Below are 26,213 nucleotides of genomic sequence, written 5' to 3' on the forward strand. Positions count from 1 at the left end.
AGAGAAAATGCTAGAAATGTTCTACGGGTTTAACTCTGGCAGTCAACTCTTTCCTCGTGATACAGTAATTCCTTCCCAGTTTAGACAGACACTTGCTCCGGTAGGCCACAACTCATTCTTGACCGTTTATTTTTTGGGACAGAACAGCACCGACACTCCCATTGCTCGCATCCATGTCAAGAATAAATGGTTTACTGAGCTGAGGATACATCGAGGATTGGAGAAAATGTTAAAAGCCTCCTTCAATTTGCTAAATGCACCCTTACATTCTTTTGTAATCAAGAGCTTTTGCTTGCTCCTTGTCAGCTTGTGAAGGGGTCTTGCCACGGAAGAAAAGAAAATGCCTTCACGAATCTCCTGAAGTAGGCGAAAAGCCCTAGAAAACTTCTCAGCAGATGGACATTTTCAGGGTATCTCCAATATTTGACTGCTGTCACTTTTCCTGGATCTGTACTCACATCTTTGGCAGAGGCAACATGTCCAAAGTCAATGTAAGTCAGTTCCTGTCCGAATAGTTCACATTTAGCAGGACTGAGCTTTAGATTGGCTTCGATGTAGTACTGAAGGCACAGGATTTCCTTGTTTCTGTCAGGCATTTCGAAAAGGTGAGATGAGACATCCTTTCAACATCCGTGCCAAGTTCTTCGAGTTTCTGTGGGCTTCTGTTAATAGGATTTTAATTGAAGACTGGTATAATCTTTTACACATTTCTCCCAAAGCACTGTAGAGAGTTTTGAAGTCTAGCCTCTGGTTTTTGGTAAGAATTTAAAGGATATCCGCTGCGGCTGCTCCCAGAGATGTGGCGAGATGGATGGGATTGCAAATCCTATCCATTTGCATCCGCCACTACTGAAAGCTGAGTGTTGTACGCTTGCCAATAGTTCTTCCCATCACAGATGGGTACCTTTGGAGAGGGACGACAAGGCATGGCTAAAAATTTAAAACCATCCAAATTGCTTCCTGTTGTTGCTATGAATTTCTATAAGATGTCAACTTGTTTGGCAATGGAAGAAACTCTCTCTTCGATTTGTTCTTTGATGGAAGAAACTTTCTCTTCAATTTCCTTGACCCTATTTTTTTTCCACTTTGTCTATTCTGCATTCCATAGTATTGAATTTGTTTTCTATTATCCAGGTAATTTCTCTTTTCATTTCCTCTTCACCTGCTTCAGTCTTTCTCGAATAGCTTTCATCTCTTATTTAATGGATTCTTTGCAAACTTCATCTCTTCTTTAATGGATCCTTGGTCAGCCTTCACCTCTTTGAATGCAGCAAAGGCTGCCACCAACTTCCTAAATTTTTCCTCCATCACTCGTCACTGGCATTCAATCCCACTCATGACACCAAAATGTATTGCATGTCTATGTGTTCATAATAGATTAAATACACACAGGTCCGATGATAGGTTAATAACATTTACTTTTATCAAAAGGAATACTTCAAAGTTCTGGAGTTTTCCACAGAAATCCTCATACAGATATTTACAGTACCACATAGTAAAATCAGTACTTACAATTCAAACTACTAAGAACATTAAATGCAACGCAATGCACAGCACATACATCTAAAGAGAAAGCTAATGGAGATATCTCAGTTCACAAACAACTTGCAACAATAACTGAGAGCAGATGCTCTTTCCAGCTTTATATAGTTTTCAACCGGCCGCCGAGATATTTCTAGCACTTTGTTTCTCAAAACTGCTGGAAGGAAACATGAGGGTCAAATTACGGTTACATTTAATACAGTGATAAATTCGATTACAATACCTATTACAGTAAAACAGGGACTGGAGCAAAACATAGCCAGTGGTCATCAAGTTTCGAGACTATTGGCGATTTTTCTCCAAATTTGGCGATCAAATAAGCTGCCAAAATTGTTGTCAGCTTGGAGATATCTTGCCAAATTACCGAGATAGACATTTACTCAATGTTAAATGGACTTGACACTGTATTCTTACTTTTCCGGCATAGTTTTTCTCTTTAGATTTTTCACATTACATTACACAAAAAAAATTACAATTTTATATATAACTGCACTAAAATCATCTATGTACCAAATTTGTAACAGTAAACATTATCCTTTCATTCTAAATAATGCAAGTAGAGTACAAATTTGACACTTGCCCTTTCAAAAACATTATTCAAAATATTCCATTTTTCTGGCACTATCTTTATCTAGATAAAAACAAGAACTAAATTCATTTAGAAAAAATTAGTAAATGATGAAAAGGCCTTAAAAAAAATAAAATAAATTATCTAAAAGTAAAATGCAGATGATAAATTTTCAGAAATAAAATATCTGTACTATTTCAGCACTGCAGCAAACACTTTTCTGACTCATAACACATTCTCTGACACATTTTTCATTACACTTCTCTGACTCATAACAAATATTTTAAGAAGGTACCCTGATGAACTTTACAATACGACAATTAGCAAATGAGGAATGGTCTACTTCTAAAGTCTTTCGGGAGAAAGAAATTATTTGCAGAATAAGATTTTGTTCAGTACACTTCGCAAATTTACAACCATAATTCAAGAGCACAATTTGCTGTCCAGCTCATTATTCTAAACAAAAAAGCAATTTTATATTTTTCTTTCCTTTTTTTGTTATATCTGCGACCTCTCTTTGTGTGAGGGCAGCTAAGGGAGCTTTATATCATAGATTTTATATCATAGCTTTATATCATTTATATTCTTTATATCAATATCAATTGCAGATTAATTAAAGGAAATAAAGGAAATAAATATCTACTTTTTTGAGTAAACATTATCCATGAAATGGTCTTAGCATAACGGTTGCTCATCTCACATTAAATTTTACTGCATTTTGAATTGTGCATTAACTACTATATTTACTCAGAAATGCACCAGAGGAATTCCATCATTTCCAAGTATTTTATACTTTGCCAAAAAAATCATGAATGTTCATACTTTTATGCAAATGAAACTGTATGTTATGATATATGCACAGTGGGGAAATAGTGTCCATTATTCTGATCAACGTGTAGAGTAAGAACAGGAAACAGGACACTGGTTCGAAAAAAGTCACCTGCCTTCTTATTTAACTGAGTTCATATGAATACACACAGCTACTGAAAATAACAATCTGGTAGAGTTCTGAATGTGACTGCCGAACAATACTTGCTGGAAATTTAAAAAAAAAAGTTTAATTAATCTGCCAATAATGAAAACACATTTCATTACCAAAAGGCTGTATTAACACTGTTGACAATGTATTGGCAGGTACCAACTAACATGCAAGTCTTTTTTTTTTTTTTTTGTTTGTCTCATATGCTAAATATGTAAACTCAACAATTATTAACTAGTTGTGAATTCTTCTGTTAGTTGTTACAATATCTTTGTTAGTTCTTGATTATGCTTCCCCGCTGAAAAGTCATGAAAATGTATTCATGAGCTTATGCAGTATATCATAAAAACAGTTACATTCCAGCCCACAATACTATCAAAAAACATTTATATGGCAACCAGGTATGCACACAGCACACTTCTGTTTAAGTATGCAAATTTGCAATTTTGAAATACAGCCATCATTATTCTGTTTAGTGTGGTGAGAAGCGCCATCTGTGAAACTCTTCGCATGTAATTTTCTTTTCGCCAGAATATCAACACTAAGCCTTTAACTAGAAAAAGAACAATGACTGATTTTCTGTCTGTGTAATTCTGTTTCCAGAAAATGTAAATAAATATTAATCTTATTGGAGTCGGAACGGTGTTTAACATTCCCTGTGTAATACTTCCACACTGGTTTACCCGGATACTGCCAGGAAGATGAAGACCTCGGGATTCTTAAATCAAATTCCAGTTTCAAAATAGTACAAATTCCTATTCTGGATGGCAATAAGAAAATTTATTGTGATAGCTCTACTAATTTTAACAGGCCATACATTCCTAAAGAATTTCGAGAACAAGTATTTTTCTCTATACATAACTTATCCCATTTTGGAATTCGTGCAACAACAAAGCTGGTGACAAAAAGATTCATTTGGCCTGGCATAAACAAAGACTGTCAGTTGTGTCTACAGCATTCTTCCAGTGCCAACGGGCCAAAATTCACAAACATACCCACGCTCCAGCTGCCGAATTCAAAGTTCCCAATCAACGTTTCAAGCACCTTAATATTGATACTGTTAGCAATTTACCATCTTGCAAAGGTTTTAGGTACCTATTTACCATCATCGACAGATTCACTCGGTGGATTGAAGCTGTACCTCAGGAAGACCAAACCGCAGAGTCTGTTGCACATGCCCTCATTGCGACTTGGATTTCGAGATTTGGAATCCCAGAGAAGATAACATCTGACCAAGGTTGGCAATTTGACAGCCAACTCTTCAGATACTTGAGCAAATACCCAGGCTTCAAGGCGAACAGCACAACGGCTTAATATCCACAATCTAATGGTTTAATCGAACGACAACATCAAACCTTGAAAAACAGCCTAAAATCCCACCAGCAAACATTAAATTCTTGGACTGATGTTCTAACTTTGATTATTCTTGGCACTCGAACCGCCATTAAAGAGGATTTGCATTGTTCTTCTACTGAACTTGTTTACGGTTCACCAATCTGTTTGCCTGGAGAATTTTTCAGTTATGTCCCCACTATTATGCATTCAGATTTTATACAAAAATAGCAAAGTCACATCCAAAACCTAAAACCAACTCCAACAACCACCCAAGAAAAAAAACCAATTTTCATACACAAGGACTTCTCTTCAACAACCCTATCTTAGACCATATTTAGTTAAAAAAACGTTTTGAGAAATTTTTCAATGTGGAAGTTTCAGGTAAAATTAAAATGATATCAATAGACAGAAGGTTTCAGTCTCAAAAATGAAATAACAACAAATCTCCAGACACATGAAGCTGATAACTCCAAAATCTCACCTCCACTTCCTGGAGACAATGATTCTTCCAAAGATATTCATCCTACAAACACAAAAGCTGGAAGAAGGGTGAGATTTCCTGCATACCTAAAAGATTATGAGATATAATGATATCACTGGGAAGGGGGTGTGTGGCAACATCACTTGCGTTAATGAAGCAAAATCCGTGAAACTCTTCACATGTAATTTTCTTTTCGCCAAAGTAGCAACACTAAGCCTTCAAGTAGAAAAAGAACAATGACTGATTTTCTGTCTGTGTAATTCTATTTCCAAAAAATGTAAATAAATATTAATCTTATTGGAGTCAGAACGGTGTTTAACCCTCTGGCTGCTCGTCCCGCGATTTCCACGGGCAACTCAAGTCGCAAAATCTGCTCATCCCGGGATTTCCGCGGACATGTGTTTTTCTTCCTTTACTAAGGAGCGCATCCCATTTTTGCCCCGTTTAAACACTGAAATAAATTGTATACAGTATTAGACGTTTAGTTTATGTTTTGGCCAACAGATATTGTTAGTTGTCCACTAAATTGCGGCATTTGAAGCCAGGTGGTATTACCGCTCAAACTCCACTTTTTGCACTTTTTTCTTACAGAAATGGCTGCTAGAAAACATTCAGCGATTATCTTGATTATTTAATTAAATTATTAATTAGATTTATTGATTAGATTAATAATTAGACTGATTGTTAATTAGATTTATCGAATCTGGTGCAAAGACTGTGAAGTTGGACTTTGCCTTGAACCCTGTTTTGAACTCTATCATACTAAGCTGCATTTCTAAGGTATTTTTTCTTCAAAGCTTTATTTATATTTTCTTGAATTTTATATATCTTACTTTTTTATATTATGCAATAAATAGAAATTAACTGTAATTCGATTGAAATTTATTTAAAAAAATTTTGGGGGGGTGATAACATCTGAAATTGGTTTTTCTGGCAACTTAGTTTCTCATGATAAAAATCTATATAAAAAAATATTTTCTAGAAGCGAAAAATGCATTTTTCAATTCTCCATTACATATAGATTTAAAATATGTACAAAAAAATTGCACTATTTTTTAAGCGATTTCAGTCCACAAATTGAGCAGTCAGAGGGTTAACATTCCCTGTGTACCTAACTTCCACATTTAGTGTTCTTTTTTTTTTCATATTGAGTATATTTGTCTTTTTCATAAAGGACCCTAATGGGATTATGGAGTTAGTCAGTTGATGAAAAAGAGAATGTTGCCTTCTCTAGAAAAACATTACATTTTGACCACCAATCAAGAACGAAAAATTCATTCTACAAAGTTGTACCTTTTAATCAACTAAATTTTATGGATATGCAACAAGCATAATGTGTAATTAGTTTGTTATTGCTAAACAAGATATTAGTCACAAACAAAGGGTACTTTTATGTCAAAAGAACTCAAAACTGCATAGAAATAATTAAAATCAATAACAAAACAGTTTTTAAAATGGGACATACCTTTACGATCCATTCTGAATTTGCATTAGCCATTATAAAACGTTCCTCCCAGAAAAAAGCAGAATCTGACCTTTTAATCATTTCAAATTTACTTAAAAGTTTCATAGCATACACATGTTTTGTTGATTTACGCCGCACCTGAAAAAAAAATGCAGTGTGAAATTAAATTAGATTATTGTAAGTTAATAGGAGGAAAATGTATGCATTGCAAAACTGCAAACACACACACACACACACACAAAAAAAAAAAAAAAAAAAAAAAAGAGGTTACTGCTGTTTAATTCTCCCTCCACCAAAAAAACAATATTTCTCATATTAAATGTATGTTTTCATTTTTTCATTTAATGCACTTCACAGAAATTCTGCACATTAACCATCTCAGCAATATTGATTAACATATATGAAAAGCAAGAATTCAAGGTAAGTATTCAATCATTTTAAGAACAAAAACATCTTAGTAGTATAAACATGTCAGTCGGCCACCCAACCGGTATAGTAGTTAGAGTCACTGACTGCCGTGCCAAAAGACCTGGGTTCGAATCCCAGAGAAGACATAGATGTTTGTAAATGTATAGTGTCAGTGGGGCATGGCGGCACTCTAAATATGTGGTGAGCCGAAAGTCTTCTAGTGGGGTTTGATGGAAGGGGAGAAGGGTGGGAGACCCTCAGACCCGATCCCCCGGGGTGCTCTCCATTAAAATTGGGGGCGGAACTGAGCTAAATCACACTGTTACCTATAAGGTGCTCAAGGATGTTGCCAATGACAGGCATATCTTGCGCTCCTTTGCCACGAGGAATTTTGTAAGCTTGGGCTGATATTACTGCCAGACAAGGGAGCATAAGTAATAACAACACCATGTCAGTCTCTAAACAAAAAGCACTGTGGTAATGAATAAGATGCTAGCTATTTAATTGTGAAAAAGTATCCAACCCTTAACGGTTGAGAAATGGATGTCTAAGAAAACCTCTTTTAATAATAAACTTAAAATGTGACCAGCTATATCATGGAACGATAATTTACACTTTCAATAGGCAACGATCCTGCCTCTATCAAATTTTGAAACTTGCTGGTGAGCATTTCCTCTTCTTATTCGATGCATAACATGATATTCTGAAAAAACTCTAACCTTACAAACACTTTCCGAATAAGAAATCCACTACACAACTTTTATGCAATGCTTCAAATGCCGTTTCCCCCTCCTGCGTTGTCTAAATGCGCTGAAATACTAATCATTCGCATAACATATTGCTTCTTCCTTTCATGTGATTTTGATGTTCATCAGATCATTCCTTCCTGGTGTTGCAATTTTAATGGCCAGCAGTGTAAATATTCAGACATACTGTATTTTTATGGTATATACAGATATGCTTATTATAAGAATATCTTCATGCTACTAGACTTATTTTAGTAACTTGCAGCAAATATTAAAGGTATGCATCACTAATGCAAAGCAAATTATATACTTTTCTTCCTTTGATGAGTTATAGCAAAAAAAAAAAAATAATAATAATTATACAAAATATAGGGAATTAAAATTTCTGCAAAAATTTGCCTCAAGAAAATTAAATATCTGAGACAACCTTTCTCGGAAAATTACTCTTAATATTTTGTTTCATACAAACATTATCACATAAGGAAATTTTCCCACTCCATTTATTTCATTTGTAGTTCATTCAGCTCATTAAGGCATACTTATCGCACTTAAGTACTTTTTATTGACCAGTTTTTTAACAGTTTTCTCTCTTTTTAACAGTTTCCTGTACGGTGATTGCCTTCGATTCTCTTCCGTCCCGCACGAGCGTCTTACACAAAGGTGCACCGTTGCTAAAGGGTTAAACCATGGAGCTCCTAGATGTTCCCACCTCTTGATTTTCTTACAATGCTCTATAAAAATCAAAACTAAACAAAAATAAAATTTAAACTTCCTGTTCCATATACTTACATAATAATAATATCCATAATAATACAGAACATCTACTAAGAGAAAAAATCATAACGAGAAGGTTTGACAATTTTTCTGTCACATTTAGTTTTAAGTTCAAAATCAGTTCCTTTACTGTCCCTTTGAATGTTTTCAGATTTCTGAGGAATGTTCTCTTTATTAAAAAAAAAAGATGGCACAAAATTTTGTTCAAGTTCTTCAGCTCTAAATAAAATGTTTGGATTAGTGATCTCTAAAGGATATAACTGTTGAAGAGGGGTGTATCATTTCTCCTACTTCTGTTTTTACTTTCAGTACTCTGACATGGTTGTCCTTTCCAGGAAAGACCTCTGTGACTATACCTATAGGCCAATATATACTTTTTCTATTATCGAACAGAACAACTTCACCGACACTTATCTGTCTCAGATTGTTCTTATTGAAACTGTTGAATTAAAAGACCTAAATATTCTTCTCTAAATCTTCTTAACTCTTGCTGTAGCTTTTGTTGATACCGATGTCTTTTAGTTAAATTAATACTGTTCAAATTATCCAAGTCTGGCACTCCTACCATCTTATTATCTTGAAGAAATATGGAAGGTGTCAACGGCATTAAATCTTCTGCATCTTCATATAAGTAAGTTACAGGTCGAAAATTGATGACCGCTCCCCCATCACATAAAACTGTGTACATTTCATCATATGTTAGAAAGCTTTTTCCTAGTACCCTTCTTAAAAGTTTCTTCATCATCTGAACTATCTACTCCCACCAAGCAGCTGAAGGAGGGTTGAAAATCCCTTGGTTCCGCAATGTGGAGCTTTCCCGAGATATCCCAGTCGAGAGACTCCAAAGAGTTACTAGCCCCTTTAAAGTTTGTCCCACTATCGCTGTATAAGTTTTTTGGCTTGCCTCATCTCACTATAAATCTTTGTAATCCTAACAGTAAAACATTGGTGGAAAGGCTTTGAATCAACTCCAGATGAATAGCTCTGGACACAGCACAAGTGAATCCAACTCTTACTTCTATCCTTAAGTGTAGAGGTCCAGCTAAATCCACTCCAGTTATTTCAAAAACTAATGAGTCACAATCTCTAATGAGTCTAATCTGGTAGTGAAGCTGGTTTAGTTTCCATTTTCTTCGAAGAATACTTTTTAAACCAGGAACATTACATGATAACTCTTTGGACACTCTTCCTTCCTCTCAAAACCCCAAAATCATAGACGAATGTCAGCTGGAACAACATGCACTCCATCATGCAACAGATTCAGATGACATTCATAAATTATTTTTTACACCAATTCATGATTCGAAGGCAAGCAATAGACGTTAAGTTTTCTTCACCTTCTCTTCCAAAAATTTTTCTTTGTAACCTAATCAATCCATCATCATCTAAGAAAACGTTAAGGGTCTTTAATTTGTCATGTGTAAACTATTCAGAGAAAGCTTCCTTTTGAACCAAAAGTTAGCTTTTCTGAATTTTCAATATCTCGTACAGAGAATTCTCCCTTCAGTATATCCTCAGAATTTTTGTAGTTATTGTAGAAATGCAAAAACCCGGCTATTAATAGCAATATCTGTCAATACTTGGAAAACTGTCGTATTTACCAAATTTCTATAATTTTTAATAAATGTTCAATTTTCTTTTCTTAAAATCTTCCCATCATAAAAATCTCAAATAGTCTTCACCTTCTGTGATAACAGAAATCTGTAAGGTATCTCTTACCTACGAAATGATGCCAATGTACTTTTCCCGAAAGCTCAATAGTAGTGGAAGGATTTTCTTAATAATTCTCCTTTCTCTATAACACCAATTATCAACCGGTAGTATGCAAGAGAAAATAGGTGGTACACAAACAAAGTATTTTTAACTGTGAAATTAAAAAATTAACCCAACATCATAATTAATTTTTTTCTCCAACACTTGTAAATGTGTGCGAACTGAGCTTTGTTTAAAACCAATAGCAGCTCATAAGACTTTAGCAAAATCATCCATTTTTATTTTCATAAATATACTTTTAGCCATAGACATAACAAAATTTGTCATAAATGATGTTTTTAAAAGGTGTAATTGAAATGGATGTTGCATTTAATAGGAAATAAAAATAAGTTCCTATAAAAAGATAATAGTATCTCATTAGTTCTTTTAGAGTTGATGGATTTGTTAACAAGACTACACTTTTATGTTGCCACCATTTCCAGGATCATATAGCTATATTTTCAATTAGAATCTTTTTTTTTTTTTTTTTTTTTAACATTGATTTGCTGTCTCTAACAGCAGGTATTTTGACTTGTTGCTTTGCAATCCTTACTTTTCTATGTGATTTGAGAATATTGTTGCTTGTTTTTTAAGAACTTGTAATATATTGTGCATTTTTTAAATATCAGTGAAAGATAAAACAAATCTATATTTTTAAAATGAAAAAAAAAAGGCTAGGATTAACAGCACAGAAGTAACAATTCACAAGTGATAGATCCAGGACAATCTACTACCACTGAGAATATTGAAATGAAAACTTGTTTATACAAAATATACTGAAAGTTATTTATCATTATTACTTGGAATGGAGATGAAAAGGACCTCCAGCTCCAATGTGTTGTTTGCAGTGAACTACACTCACTTCCAAAAGTTAAGCACAGAGAGGAAAATGCTAATTTCCGGAAGCCAATCAGGATTGAAACCACACTGACCTGCACATCTTTAAATGGGTTTCTTTGACGGCTGTCCGGTATCGAGATGAAGTCCTAGAACCCATTGTGAGATTGTACGCTGCAGCAATTGGCTCTACTTTTGTTTTAATGGATGATAACGCACTTTCCCATAGAGCTGACATCGTCGATGACTACCTGGAGAGTGAAGGGATTGCGCGTATGACGTGGCCAGCATATTCGCCCAACTTTAATCCCATTGAAAATCTTTGGGATGCTCTCTGCCGTGCTGTATCTTCATGTTTTCCACTTCCAGCTACTCATATTGAGCTGGAAACTGCTCTACAAGAAGAATGGCGATTGCTTAATTCTGCGGTGGTTCACCACCTAATTGAAAGCATGGTCACAAGGTGTAAACTTTGTATACAGATGAGGGGGGGATCACATACCCTATTAATGTCCTTTTTTTTTTATTTTATGCTGTTTATTTTCACTTTATACATAATTCTGTTGAAGTTTCCAGTATGTCATTATCTGATAACGTACAAAAATTTAATATTGTTTTCATTTCTGTATATAATTATTTATTTTGTTTTATGCATAAATATATATGCTACTTTCCTGCCAAATTCTGTGTCAATCACAGCAGTATTTGTTGATTTTTTTGCATTTTACATCTTCGTGCTTATCTTTTAGAAGTGAGTGTATTATCCAATCAGAGCATGAAACCATTGTCTCAAAAAAGACATCTCGAATCTTTGCATGCCAATTTAAAGCATAAATCTGGAGAATAGAAGAATTGCCAAGACTCGGCAGGCTCACACTATTGGAGAAAACCTTTATATGACCAGCAGCTAAAGATATCTATTTAACATATTTAAGGGAAAAGCAGCTGATGAACTTAATAATATTCCATTAACAAATGATACAGTATGTCCACGAATTCATGAAATGGCAAATTCCATAAAAGAGGCATTTATTCAAAAAATAAAACACAGTATTTCATATTGCAACTAGATGAACGTACTAATATAGCGAACTCAATGTTCATTCATTAGTTTACATACAATTTCAACCATTTCTTTCAATGTAACTTGTTTACATTGGACTGTTTTTTGAGCTAATACTTTTCTCTTCAGTTGTACAGATAAGACAAATTTTTTGTTCAGTTACAAAGTCCTGTAATCACTGTCTCAAGAATTCCCACTAAATTGAATGGATTATTGTTGAAAGGGCACATATCCATTTTTGGAAATTTACGCCAGGCAATAAAAACCATCTAACATTTTTCAGAATAAAGTTATCAAATATTTCGATCCCTAAATAAAAAGAGATAGTCAAAACAACACTGTAACAAGTATTTTAAAATTTCTAGGCAATTTTTATCTTGTGGACATGTGCCTTTTCAACAATAAACAAGCAAAAAGGGTTAATATATATGGACTTTTCTTTGAATAACTTGCTTTATTTCAACTAAAAATTCATTTTGAAGCAATCAAAATATAAAACATGTCACAAAATAAAATAAAACGGCTCATACACTTTTTGTTCCATTAAAAATGACATTTACTCACTCAGAAATGTATTATTTTTGTCAAAAATCTTTAATACTGAACACAGGGTTCGTACACATTTCTGCACACGGAAATTAAGTACTTTTAAGGACCATTAATGAAAAAAATTAAGGACCTATAAGCAAATGGGAACTGGATAAATTCAATTAAAAATAATATCTATGCCTGAATTTCACTTTTGTAATACCATCCTAAAAATAAAATAGATCTCTAAGTAGTATGTATTATTACTAAACGAATTAATTAACATAATTGTTAATAAGTTTGAGAATAAAATAAACTTTATGCAATTTATTAAGTAGCATTAAATATTTTACACTTATAAATAGTTGGTCATATTTGAAAGAAGATAAGTGATATTTACGTTTTACTAACAGTTAGCTTTATGTTGATTTTTTTTATGTCTCATTTTGTCACATACTTGGTCAGTCTAGAGGTTTAGTAAATAAGCAGGTAGATTTTAGGTCAAACTGCATAGGTTAAAATGAGAAGTAAAATCATAATCAGCATAATTAATAACAAAAGACTGAATGTTGTCACTGCTGCTGCTTGTCTAGAGAGAGACTTGCTGATTAGAACAAACCTGAAAGGTCTGATGTACGCAAGTTTGGCAAGTGTTGAAAGTTAGTCAGGCTCTGTTTGATGCAGTTAGTGTCGTAGCTTCATGTACCGAATTTCTCGACATTCTGGTCAGACGTAACACATCCAACTTCAGTACTATGGTTTACCATAAACCTTCATCGGTTTGCTTTCCACCACACTTTAAATCATGTCATTCGACTAAACAAAAGTTAGCTTCATTTTATTCATATGTTTTCCGTGTTCTTCAAGTTTGCTCCTCCAAACTTCCCTTGATGAAGAACTAAATTATTTAAAAGCAATAGCTATTGACAGGGATTTTCACCCAACATTATTAATCAAGCAGTAAAAAAATTCTCATCTCAACACACTAAAAGGCACACTCTTGTTTTAGGAGATTATAAAAATTCTGTTGTCATTCCCTTCTTTCCATCAATTAGCTATAAAGTTGCACATATGTTGCAGAAATTTAACTTTCGGGTTGTTTATTCTCCCATCAATAAAATTCCAAGTTCCACACTCAAGGACCGTATTCCGGATATTAATTCCTGGGGTATTAAGGATTCCTTGCCAGGGTGGTTTACTTTACAATGGCCAAACTAAGAGAGCCTTAAAATTTTGCGTCAAGGAACATGAGGCATATGTTAGAAAAAAAGAAACACAGAAGTCTTCTGTTGCTCAACATTGTTGGTCCGAAAATCACACTTTCTATTTTTCTGCTGCCAAAATTATTCAAAAAAATCTTCCATTTGAAAACTGGATTTTCTAGAGGCATTTCACATTCAAAAAAATCTTTCTGTTCTAGTTAACAATCCTAATTCCAATCCATCTTTGCATTCGGCCTTTAAAGAAATTATGTTTTAGTTCTGGTTTCACCAACAGATGGCGCCACTTGCTTATTCTTGTCCAGGCTTTCTTATCTTATCTAATCAGTATTTCCTATCTTGTTCATTTGCGGTTTTGAGCTGAGGATGGTGGTTCAGTAAAACCATCGAAACTAGTCCTGTGAAAATTCTGAAAATATAACGCTGATTTTTGTTCTTTGACTTCTGAATTAGTATTTGTTCGGCATGTTATTGTGTCTTAAATGCACATATCTTTAAAGAATAATTTTCTTTATGTAGCATTTCTTTCTTCAGCATGTTTCCTTTTCATTTTAGAATTTTTGGATTTAATTAAGGATTTCTGTTATTCTAAAAAACACTAAATGCATTTAGTATGTATAGAAAAAGCGTCTAATTTTGTTTCATTAGTAATATGAACTTTAGAAGAAATATGAAATATATATGGTAAAGGAAGGTTACAGAGCTGATGCGGCATAATATTTAGAATTTAGTGACACACCAAACAAAATCTAGAAATGGCAAAACTTTTAGAATTTAGAGCAGGCATTAGAAGCAGAATTTAGAAAGGCACTAGGCAGCAGAATTTAGGATCCACAGAGATTGCATTAGGTGGGAAAATGCCTAGTGCCAGCTATGCGTATGATGCATTAAGACATATTAGATGAATCTTTTAAATTGTAAATTTTCAATTTCTTTATTAACCCTCTCACTGTGTACTTTTTTCATCAAAATAGGTTCAAAAATTGCATATTTTTTATTACATATTTCAAATCTACATATATTTTAAAGTTAAAATATTTATAATTTTAGAGTTAAAATATATGTAGATTTGAAATATTTAAAGTGACAGTAAGAAAAAGAAGTAGAAGTAACTACTATATCCCTTCAAAATAAGAACTAAGCCTAATAAATATTTCAAGGAGGAGAGATGATGCAGAAAAAAGGTTACAATAAGTCATATTTTCCAACAGAATGTTCTGGAAGTATTTAAAGCGAACTGGATTGGCTGACGTCATTTGTTGGAAGCTCTGCCTTTCCAGAGGCTATAAAAAGACTCGCAAAAGGAACATCGGGGCTTTTTCTTAAATGTCACGATGTACTAAACTTCATACAAAAAGTTATTAGTAATTCTTTTTATTTACTCCGGATATCTGATTTTTGTAACTGCTATTTCTATTGAATAATAATAAATGGATCCTGTTTTTTAAACTTATCGTCTGATTATTTAAGCTACGACTAAAGCTGATACATCACATATATATATAACTGTTACTATAGCTTTCAATTATCTTCACTTTTAGCTCAATAAACAGTACTTTATATAACACCAGAAAAAATAGTTATGTGAGATAATATAGTTACAAAATAACATATAGTTAAAGGAGGAATACAAAAAATAACTATTTTGTCTAAGTCTCACTCGATCCTGATTAAATATTTTTAGGGAAAAACCTTTTATTTTTTTGCTACTTTTGCAGCCAACTTTTCTAATTTCCGTTTGCGAGCTAGTATCAATTTCTTTTCGGCTGCTTTTATACAATCCATTGATACTTTATTTTCGGCAATGTTTAATTGCTTTTTTTTTTTTTTTTTAGATTCTCGCTCCTCCTCTTCTATCTCTAGCTCTTCTTTGTAGAGTTAATGAGCATTCCTTAAATTTTTACATAGAGTTTTGTGTACTGCAGAATGCGAGTGGTTATCTGTATGTCCGACAGATGGCGCCAGCACCAATCACTGAAATTACTGAAGTCAGCTCTCGTTTGGCGGTTGCTTGCTCCTTTTTTATTCGATATTTGTACGGATCTAGTTCCGCCTTTCCACATAAGCCCCACCTACTTCGCCTTGATGTGAAACAATGTATTTCGCGATCTCGGCTCAGGCAAACTCGACAAGTTCGCAACAAGGGGTGCCCGCGTTTGATCGCTAACCTGGCGTAATATTATAGGATGATGTGAAGTTTTTTCACAAAGAAAAGAGGAAGAGAGAGAGCATGTCCTCCATTTACCACCACCCCCCCGCACACATTTGCCGGTCGCAATTTCTCAACAGTTCTGCATCAATTTCAGAAACAGCCCGGGTGACGCTCAAAAAAGCGGAATTCCGTGAAAATGCGGAAAACGTTCATGCCTGTATTAAGATTTTTTTTTTGTAAATTTTGATACCCTTTAGATCATAATTGCTCTTTATTTCATAAATTACAGTTTCATATTTTTAATTGTATAATTTCTGTATGCCATCTTACCAGATTTAAAATGATGATCTATAATCTGGAAAAACCCCTAATCCGGAATCGCCGAAGTCCGACAAGTCCGGATTATGGACTTTGTACTGTATACGATTTTATGTCAAGAGATGGGCAGTTAATATGAAAGTTTTGTTACAGTTCGAAGTAAGACAGTTATCCGGAGACAAAATTTTAAATCATCCTTTTGAACTTTGAGCAGAAATTCAAATTTTCCTCTGTGATTCAAAATTTGAATTGCAAACTTGCTTATTTAACATGCAAGCACATGCGGCGGATATGTCATACCCATGTGCATATTTTTCGCCCATTCTTTCATGAAAGGACGATACTTGATGTAGCTAAGTTCAAGGTCACATACTTAAATGGGGGAAATTCCTGAGGTGGCAGGTGCAAGGGTTTTTTAGGAACAGCATTGTTCGGCATGTCGTACCCGCGCATGTACTCGCATTTCTCAGTGAGTCACTTCGCACTTCTTGTTTTCAAACTTTTAGTATAGGTTTTTCTTGAGTTGTAAGCATGGCGCCATATATTACTTACGATGAAGAGATGAAAAGATTGAAAAATCTCGAGGATTCACTTAGTAAAAAAGAGGAAGATGTTGATGATGAAGAATATAATAGAATCATGATTCATCTACCGAGAGTAGCGATTCAGATACAGAAACAAAAAATGAAACTCTGGAATGTAGCTATGAGTTTTAATGTTAGAAAAAATGGAGTGAAATGAAACAAAAATAAATTCCGGAGTAATGTTAGAATTGGCACCAAAAATAATCTAAACTCCCTGGAAGTACAAAAGTATTCTAAAGTCGTCTCAACACCTTTAGATTCCTGGTCATTGCTTATCAATGAAGATAGGTTAAAACATGTAGTTGACAATACAAATATTTATATTGAATCAATACAAGAAAATTTCACTCGTGAATGGAATGCAAAAGTGACAAGTGAGTTGGAAATCTTTAATTAGATTGCTGTATTTATGTGGCGTTTATAAATCATCCCATGTGAACATAAGAGATTTGTGGGCAGCAGACAGAATGGGAATATTTCGGGAAACAATGTCAGTAAACCAATTTCTTTCTTTTACGATGTCTCTGTTTTGATGACATTAGAAATCGCCCCAGCAGAAAAGATATGGACAAATTAGCTCTGATCAGAGAACTTTTTGAAACTTTTGTCACAATGGACCACCACCCAAAAAAAAAAAAAAAAAATCTAAAAAACCTAAAATGACTTATAAGAAGTGTACAAGGTGCCCCAAGAAAATAGATAGAAAGACTAGATTCATTTGTGAAAATTGTAGCAAAAGTATATATATGTATAGAACATATGACCTCATTTTGTAAACAATGTTCAAAAAACTGTAAGTAAATAATTTTTCCTCTCCTTATTGTTTCATATTTTGTCTAAAATGAAGTATTAACTTGGTTTTGCATTTTAACTTCTTTTAAAAACCAATTAATTTTATTCAGTAAATTTTTAATTACAATTTTTTTATTCGGGTATGACATACCCAGCGCGTGTTCTCGTGTTCGTTGGATCAGTGCATGTACTCCCGGGTTAATGAATTACGGTTGTAGTGTTTGACATATTTAGCTGATATTTTTGGGAAGTTAAATGAATTAAATCTAGGATTACAAGGATTAAAGTGTTAATTTTTTATTTTTTAAGATAAAATAAATGCAATGATACAAAAACTCGAGCTCATTATCAAAGAATTAGATAATAATATTTTAAGCTTTTTACTGCTTTAAGAAAGTTTCTAACTAATTTGAAAATAAAAGAATCAGCATCCAACATTAAAAATCATTGTTTTCCATTGATAAATAATTTCAACATGTATTTTCCCGAGAATTATGGGTGGTGAAAAATTGGATTAGCATTCAGTTTTGTTCAAATGCATCTGAAAGTTTATCACGTGAAGAAAAAACAATTGATAGAAGTTTCTGGTCATCGAACTCTAAGATAAGATATCCAAAATAACACACTTGTTAACTTTTGGCTGAACCAAAAAAAAAAAAAAAAAAAAAAAAAGAATTTAAAGGCATTTTAAATAAAGCTATTAAATTTTGATATATCTGGAAAAGAAATACAGAACAAAATTAAAAGTGGATCTTAATTTAGGGTTAACACTAAGTGAATAAGACCGGACATAAAGTAACATAAAGTAAGCCAATGCCTAGAGTATCCAGCAAATGACACATTTTTTTATCAGTAGAGAGGTAATTAAGTTTGCAGAGGTGTTAACAGGATTCTCATCAAATATTTTCCCATAATCAGCCAACCGAAAAGCATTCCATATGCGACTAAGCCGCAACTCAGATAATGAGTTTTTACCATAAACAAATGACCACAAAAGTCAACTCCAATCAATTAATGTAACTTCAATTAATGTAATCCAAGAAAAGTCAATGGAACCTTGTTATATTATGCAATAATGTTTTAATGTATCTTTGTTATGTAATAATGTAAAACAATCTGTAAGCACATTATTTCATACACCACACGAACTTCAAATAAAAAAAAATCATGAAATGTTAATCTTCAAAGTGCATCTCAGGATGCAAAACAGACCAACATGTTTCACTGCACTTCCAGCCATATTTCTCAGTCGAGTCCCTAGAAGCTAAAAAAATGACATGTAGTTGAAAGAACATAAACTTATTTTATGTGGCAAGAAGTTTGCTACAGTTAATTGTTAACAGTCTAACCTGATAGTAATTGTTAATGACACTAAATATCATTTTTGAATGTAAATAATTAGGAACACATAATGATAATTCATTGCTTTTCATCAGACTGCCAACCCCTCTTCAAATACTTAGCATCTACAAATCAATGCCAATCAGAAGATATTTCTTGACACTGTACACAATTATTTACACGGCCTATGACCCAATTCCAGTCCTCTAGATTCTCCAAGGGAATGTTGCTTCAAAGAATAAATATAATAACAGAAGACTTTTTTTGTCTTAGAATATTTATATGATATTTACATGAATAGAAACTTATAGTAAATTATAATAAAAATTCTTCTCCCAATTCTCGATGTTAAATTATGTATGGGTGATAAAGGCTGTTTACCTTTGACCTAACTTGCATTTTGTTTTTCAGTATGGTTAAACATTTAACACAACAAGCTTTCGTAATGTCACTAAAATTATGTACCTCACTAATAATTTTAAGAAGTTCACATATATAAAAATCCATACATATATACATAATATACATTGACATTGAGAACAAACAGAAAAATCCAGTGCTTTCAAGTTATATACCTTCATGATATTTATGGCCTGTTCCCAATAATGTTTTAATTAACTTGTAAGTAGCCAATTTTACATACAGTAGATGCCACTTGATGTGATCATGGTTAATATTATCATTCTAATATCATTATCATATTCATAAAGTTCTGCCTGTTTGTATAGGAAAACATCAAAATATATTGCTTATTGTGATCAACAATTGAGTTAATATTATCACACTTTATTAAACCATTTTTAACTGAAGTAAACCCACCAACTAAGAGATAAAAGAGTTCAAAATAGATTACGCTAAATACAAGGTTGTTTTTTACGATTTTGATTGTCACATTAGCGTGTTTCTCTTCTAGTTTAACCCAAATAAGTTCAAAATAGATTATAAAAATTGCCATATATCAGAAAAATGTAGCCAGATAAGGGGTTATGTCACCTGACAACTGGTTTTCAATCTTAGCCAACCATTTAAAATTAGGCAAAAAGGCAACTTTGGTTTAGATTTTCAATAACTATCAATTTTGAGAAAGATCAAACACAGGTCCCTCTTTTTCAGAAGCAAAAAAATAAAATTCTGCAATATCCCCCCCCCGATCCTTTAAAAAGAAAAAAATCTGAAAATATCTCGGCCAAATTAAGGCTGCTTTTTTGCCTAACCTTAAAGTTTACATTTCCATGTGACTAAGGGATGCCCTCCAAGTATTAAGATTAGGGATATAGCATCAGTCAATTAATTTCCAGAAATACTATGAAGATTCGACATTATAAACAGTTCCTAAACAAATTTTAGCATTTTCTTAATGGAAATTCTGTCAAAGTATTTATTTATGTTTCTTCTTGTAATTATTTTAAATTCTGTTACTATTTGGAAGGATACATTTTCTCCTTGCTTAATGATACTTATCTAATTAATGTCATCAAAATTGCCTTGTACAAACATGATCACATTAAGCGGCACCTACAATAGTAACATATTCATGGCTTTTAAGCCCTATCTTTAAAAACTAATTCTGCACAAATACTGTATCATAATGACATTTTCACAACTCATCACTGGAAAAATGAAACAAGTTATTACATAGAAAATAATCATTTCTTACCAACTGAACTTCACCAAATGCTCCTCTGCCAATAGTTTTTATAACAGTAAAATCCTCAGGTTTCATACGACATGTAACAATAACATTAGCAGATCTTTCATCTGAGGAAAATATAACTATTATTTTTTTTCATATATACAACAATTAAAAATTTTTTACGAAATTAAACAGAACAGACTGAGTAATGGCACTGAATGAAAATTTTAACACTTTGTTTGATATAGTTTAACCACTTTAATAAAATTTCTAACAAATTAAGTGCTATTTCAAAGTAAGATATTGACACCACCACTTTAAAGAACCAGTACTATAGAAATCACTCAAATAATAAAACAAACAACTACAGCTCAGCTCATTGAAAATAATACTGAAAATTTATCAGATATTTTTGTTGTACAGATGCAGATGATTTAGTCATGGCACTACCTAAATGCACATCAAATATGCAAACAGTGATACTAAATTTCCATTTCAGACTGTTGATGATATTTTGAATTATATTACTATAATGGATTATGGATATTTCTCTAGATAAAATCTGTGCTGTCTGAGATCCGTATTCTCTCAATCCTATATAAAATACATGAATCAGAACCCTACTTAAGATCTTTCTAGATAGGTTCAATGCTGAAGATGAGCATAACTTTTATTCATTTTAGCTTTCCACAATGAATGACGAAACCTGCCTCCTCGGCTGAGCCGAGGCTTGCAAATCCTTCAGGTGAATCAATTAATTTATTCCAGCTGAACCTCTTCCTCCTGCTTAGCACCAAGTAGAGTGAACAGGATACAAACCCACACTTTCACTCAGTTACAGGAACAGTTAGAAAGTTAAATTTAGTTAATTATTCAGAATAAGATAATTTCAGCATTACAGACTACCAATTCTAATTAAATTTATTGTAATCTTGTTCTATAATTTTTACATGCAATCATCATTAAAATAATGATACATAAAAGGGCTGGTCTGACACTAAGTATCAAATAAGCTCGTACATATTCGTGTATAGCACAAAAACAAAAAAGGTCAGTGCAGTTTACTTTATTGCCTGACCACAATTATAGTGTGAAATAAAAATATTTTGAATAAATCATTATCACTAATACACTCTTATTGCACAACTCAAACATTGTGTATTTCAGACATTAACATTTTCCCAAGATTTCTGCTGCAATATATAAACATGTAATGCAGCAAAGCTTTGATGCTTTACATGGATACTAATGCAATAATTTATAACTTTATAAAATTTTAATAATAATACTTCACTGCGTAGAATACTACTTCACTGCGTACAGATATTTTTTATTTCAACAGTCCCTATTCCTCTGAATGGCTGAAGTACTATAAATTGAGAATTATTTCAGGAAACATACACAGAATTTTCATTCTTCGTAAACACAAATAACATTGGATTTTTTAATTATACAGGGTGAATCTGAAAAAGTGTGCAAAACTTAACAGGATGAGAGAATGCAGCAATATTCATCAAAGAATCTATGGTCAGAACAAAAGCGGTGAGAAGTTAAAAGCTAGTTTTCCACTGTCACATTTTAAGAGTGAATGAGAATGAGAAGGAACAAAAGAATGAGAGGAGATATTTCAGAAAACATTTAATTAGCAGGAATGTAATTGATGTACATGCTCAAAGAAATTGCTCAAAAGACCTTTTGCCAGCTATAATGCAGGCTTCATACCTCCAGGATAGGAACTGACGCACATTTACCAAAATACATTTTCCCCCGAGTGCCCCCGGCAACAATGGCAATATTGACAACTAGACACATATTAGTTTCAACAGGGCACTCATAGATTAGGCTTTTCATATAGCCACACAGGAGAAAGTTTCACAAATGAGAGATCCCATTATCTTGGTAGCCAAACTATGGGACTACCTCAACCAATCCATCACCCTGGAAATGTCATGGTTCATATAACCAGCCATATTCTCGGCAGTCCACGGCAGAAAAGGCCACTGGGTGCCAGGACCAACCCTTTTTGTACCATTTTACAATGGAAACTAGCGGCTCGGCATTTGCATTTCGCCCAAACTTTCTATGACGAATATTGCTTGTACAGAGGTTTTCTATCATCCCCTAAAGTTTTGCCCACTTTAGAGATTCACCCTGGATAACAAAACAAGTCAGGCAATCTCAGGTAAATTATTAAAATAATTTGAAAGGAATTAAATCGAGTGTTCAGTGAGATTACATTAACTACAAGCTTCTTATATTTACTAGTCAGGATTGATAGGATTTAATACTTGGGATGACTCAGGGCTGTTGTAAATGAAAAAACCACAACCAGATTTCTACTGGTTGTGGAAGAAAACAAGCTCCAAGGTTTATGCAAACTCAGTGACAGTCGTTTATGCAAATTCAGTATACAACCATAGTATTTCTTTTGATCAATGACCATTAAATACTGAATACTCCTGACATCAAGTTAATCATGAAACCCAAAGAGTTAAGGTTACTGTAACGTTACACGTTCAAAGTTAAAAATTCTTCAGAGGTTGCAATTAATAACATTAATAAAGCATTCAGCAGAGGAACATTTAATGAGAAATCCACTCACCGCTGTTTTATAAAATTTTGCTCTCGATATTTTAAGTTACAAAACAAATCCTGCGGCCATTTCCCTTTTTTCATCAATTCCGGTACTAGTGAAAAAATCAGCCAATCAAAACAGTTGAAGAGAATCCTGCCAAACATACACCAGTCATTGCAGCAGCTAAAAATTTCTAATTGCATTCAAGATAGAAACAAATGTATCCTCTGTGTGAAGTCAACACCAAATAAATTTATCCACATACAAATCTAAGTGGTGGTGTGGGGCTCCCATTTGTGGGGTTTTTTTGGGGGGGTATGCCATTTCTTGAAACCCCAGACTCGTTCGATGTTTTGGGTATGCACACCTGTAGCTGGATCAACAAAATTATGTCAGTAGTTAACTTTGGGATGTTTAAATCTTCCAGCTGTTAATTTGCCTTATAACCATCCCATGACTCAAAATAAACCGTAGATGCTTCTTTATTTTATTTTTTTGCAAAATGATAGTAATGTTCCTCATCAGAATCTCTTACGATAACACATTAATTGTTTAGGCAATATTCCACCTGCTTGGTTTTTCCATTTTCTAAAAAGGATTTCATTGGTTTTAACAATGTGGTTAAGCCCTTCAATTTTTTTTTTTTTTTTCCTTTGGTCTGTGTGTGCAAACTACTCTTAGATAATTGCTCCAATAAATAACTGTCTTAGCACTTTAATTATTCATTTCCCATTCAACAGTCATTAATTCATCGCACCCGCTACAGATGAACCTGAGTGCAGTCAAAATGGAAATAGTAGAACCTACGAACCATGTATTTTCTGAATTGATACTCAATTTTCGCAAGTCTTAACACTGCAATGCCACTACTTGTCTGTTTCCAAGAAAAGTTCCATACTGTGCCAATTAACACACTTCCTGGACGCCAGTAGGATTCCAAATGTTTTAAAATTCTCTAATAAATACTGTTCTGTGGTAGCAGGTCCTAAATTTTAATCATTTTCCCCCAAAATAAGAGCATCAACATCAAAACAAAGGGGAAAAAAGGGCTCATAAAACTTTTGTTTACAGAACACATTACACTATACCAAGTGTTTTTGAAGGCAGGCTTTTCCAGGTGTTGTCCTTTTGGGGGGGGGCAAATATAGTCAATGGGATTTTCCATTTGCACTGAATTTAAGGATGAATCAAAGCAAATCTACAAAAACTTGCATGCGAAATTTCCCAGTGCAAGAGATCAATATTTATGTACACTTCTCAATTGTTTCAGGGCTCTTAGCAGCAACAGAAGCAGTAAGGAAGTTTGACAAGTGGATGACTCGCAAACATGCTGATGAAAACAAAGCATTCAGATGTGTGCTTTTCCCTCTTTAACAAGATAGGTTCCTTCAACAAACTGCGACTGTGAGTGAAAAGTGGATATTCCGTGACAACTCTACATGTTTCTTGCAATGACTAGGAGTAAAAGACACATTAGGAAGAGCTCCAAAGTTGCCTTCGCATTCAAAGAACATGTTTACAGTATGGTGGTATTCAACTCATTCCTTCCACAAGTTTAAAATGATATATGCCACTTAAAATTGTTCAGATATGCAGCAAATGCAAGATAACTGTGCCTTTAAGCAATTGGCATGTATGAGTAGAGCAGGGGTTCTCAACCGGTGGTACCCAATAGAAAAATAGGTGGTATGCAAAGAAACAAAGTACTTTTAACTATTAAATTTTAAAATTAACACCCCAACATCCTGACTTGAGTTTTTTTTTTTTTTTTTCTAACACTCCTAAATTGATGCGATCTAATCTTTGTTCAAGAGTGGTGGTGGTACTTTGCAAAGGCGTACTAAAGATTTTCAATTTTTGTTTAGATGGTACGCATTAGTCAAAAGGTTGAGAACCGCAGGAATAGAGTTCTTTTATCCCATAATAATATCTGACCACAGCTAGCAGTTTAACTATACAACAAATCAACTATTTCAGACATGAAATTGTGCCTCTTTCTCAAAACACCCCCCTCACATTTCCTTAACATATTACCATTATTTTCCGGCACCCAAGCTGTTTTTGTCCAAGAAATGCTTTATCAATGATGCATTAGTTTATCAAGCAGAGGAGGACTTTATCTTTTCCAGGTACTAACTTTTACAAACGTGGTATAAATGACATCACCACATGCTGGCGACAATGCACTGATGCTTCTGTAGATTAATCTAACTGAGCAGGTATTCTTTTTATTAACTTTTCTCACAGCAAGCTTTAAAATTGGCCATTTCATTAGCAGCATCAAGTTCACAGTTTTATTTGGCTAAGCATTCAACTCCATATAAACAATATATATATGGTAATAATCAACTAAGATATTGAAACTTATTGTTGCATGCGTACAAGTTTATAATGCATTCTTAGACAAAAAAAAAAAAAAAAAAAAAAAAAAAACGATGCACCGAAAAGATATAAAGCAAATTGGACACAAATTGATATCCATACATTTAGACTAGAAGAGAAACACGCCAATGTGACAATCAAAATCGTAAAAACAACCTTGTATTTAGCATAAGTATAATGAAACACTCAATCGATTTTGAAGGCAACTAAAGGTCCCTCCTCATCAGGAGAAAGAAATACCTAGAAAGAAGAAAATAAAGGAGAAGGAGTCTCAGAAACACGTAGTCCTTATCAGCACTGCACATGCTTATAACTGGATTTTTAATCAGAGTTGCACTGGCTGCCTACTTTTACTGAGCCAGGCTATCTGATCAAGCATAAAGGACAAGAAAAATTAGCGAAGTTAAAATAGGGAGCGAGGGGCAAATGCACCTTCACGCTCAAAATATGAACTTCAAATAATGGAAAGCAACCACTGAACGGATTTTTATACCCTCTGGTAGTACCAAACGAGAGGAGGTAACGCCATCTATCGGCAAAAATAACTGAATTAAGATAGTAGAATTTTAAAGGCATTAGGAAGGACTGGATTGGACTTCAAATCATTAACTAAACCTGCTAAATCTTTGTGAATGTGAAAAGCCTCAAGAAAATCCAATTCACCTATGGAAGAAGCCTTTTGGATAATTTTTGCAGACCCAAAGTCAAAATTATCGTTAAATGTCCAACTATGATACG

At 33.6% G+C, this 26,213-nt stretch overlaps 1 protein-coding gene across 1 annotated transcript in view; it reads right to left on the bottom strand.

Annotated features, from left to right (window-relative positions):
* Positions 1-26,213, bottom strand: part of Rok (Rho associated coiled-coil containing protein kinase) — a 165,139-nt gene that overhangs the window by 91,507 nt on the left and 47,419 nt on the right. The window contains exons 5-6 of the mRNA XM_085807766.1: positions 20,543-20,643; positions 6,371-6,508 (exon numbers count right to left, since the gene is read on the bottom strand). Of these exons, the coding sequence (XP_085663892.1) occupies positions 6,371-6,508; positions 20,543-20,643 (239 nt within the window). The remainder of the gene's footprint in view (positions 1-6,370; positions 6,509-20,542; positions 20,644-26,213) is intronic.

Source organism: Stegodyphus dumicola, chromosome X1 (genome assembly GCF_044657685.1).
Source record: "Stegodyphus dumicola isolate Sdum_Otavi_A_Nest chromosome X1, ASM4465768v1".
In the NCBI taxonomy this organism is placed as follows: domain Eukaryota; kingdom Metazoa; phylum Arthropoda; class Arachnida; order Araneae; family Eresidae; genus Stegodyphus; species Stegodyphus dumicola.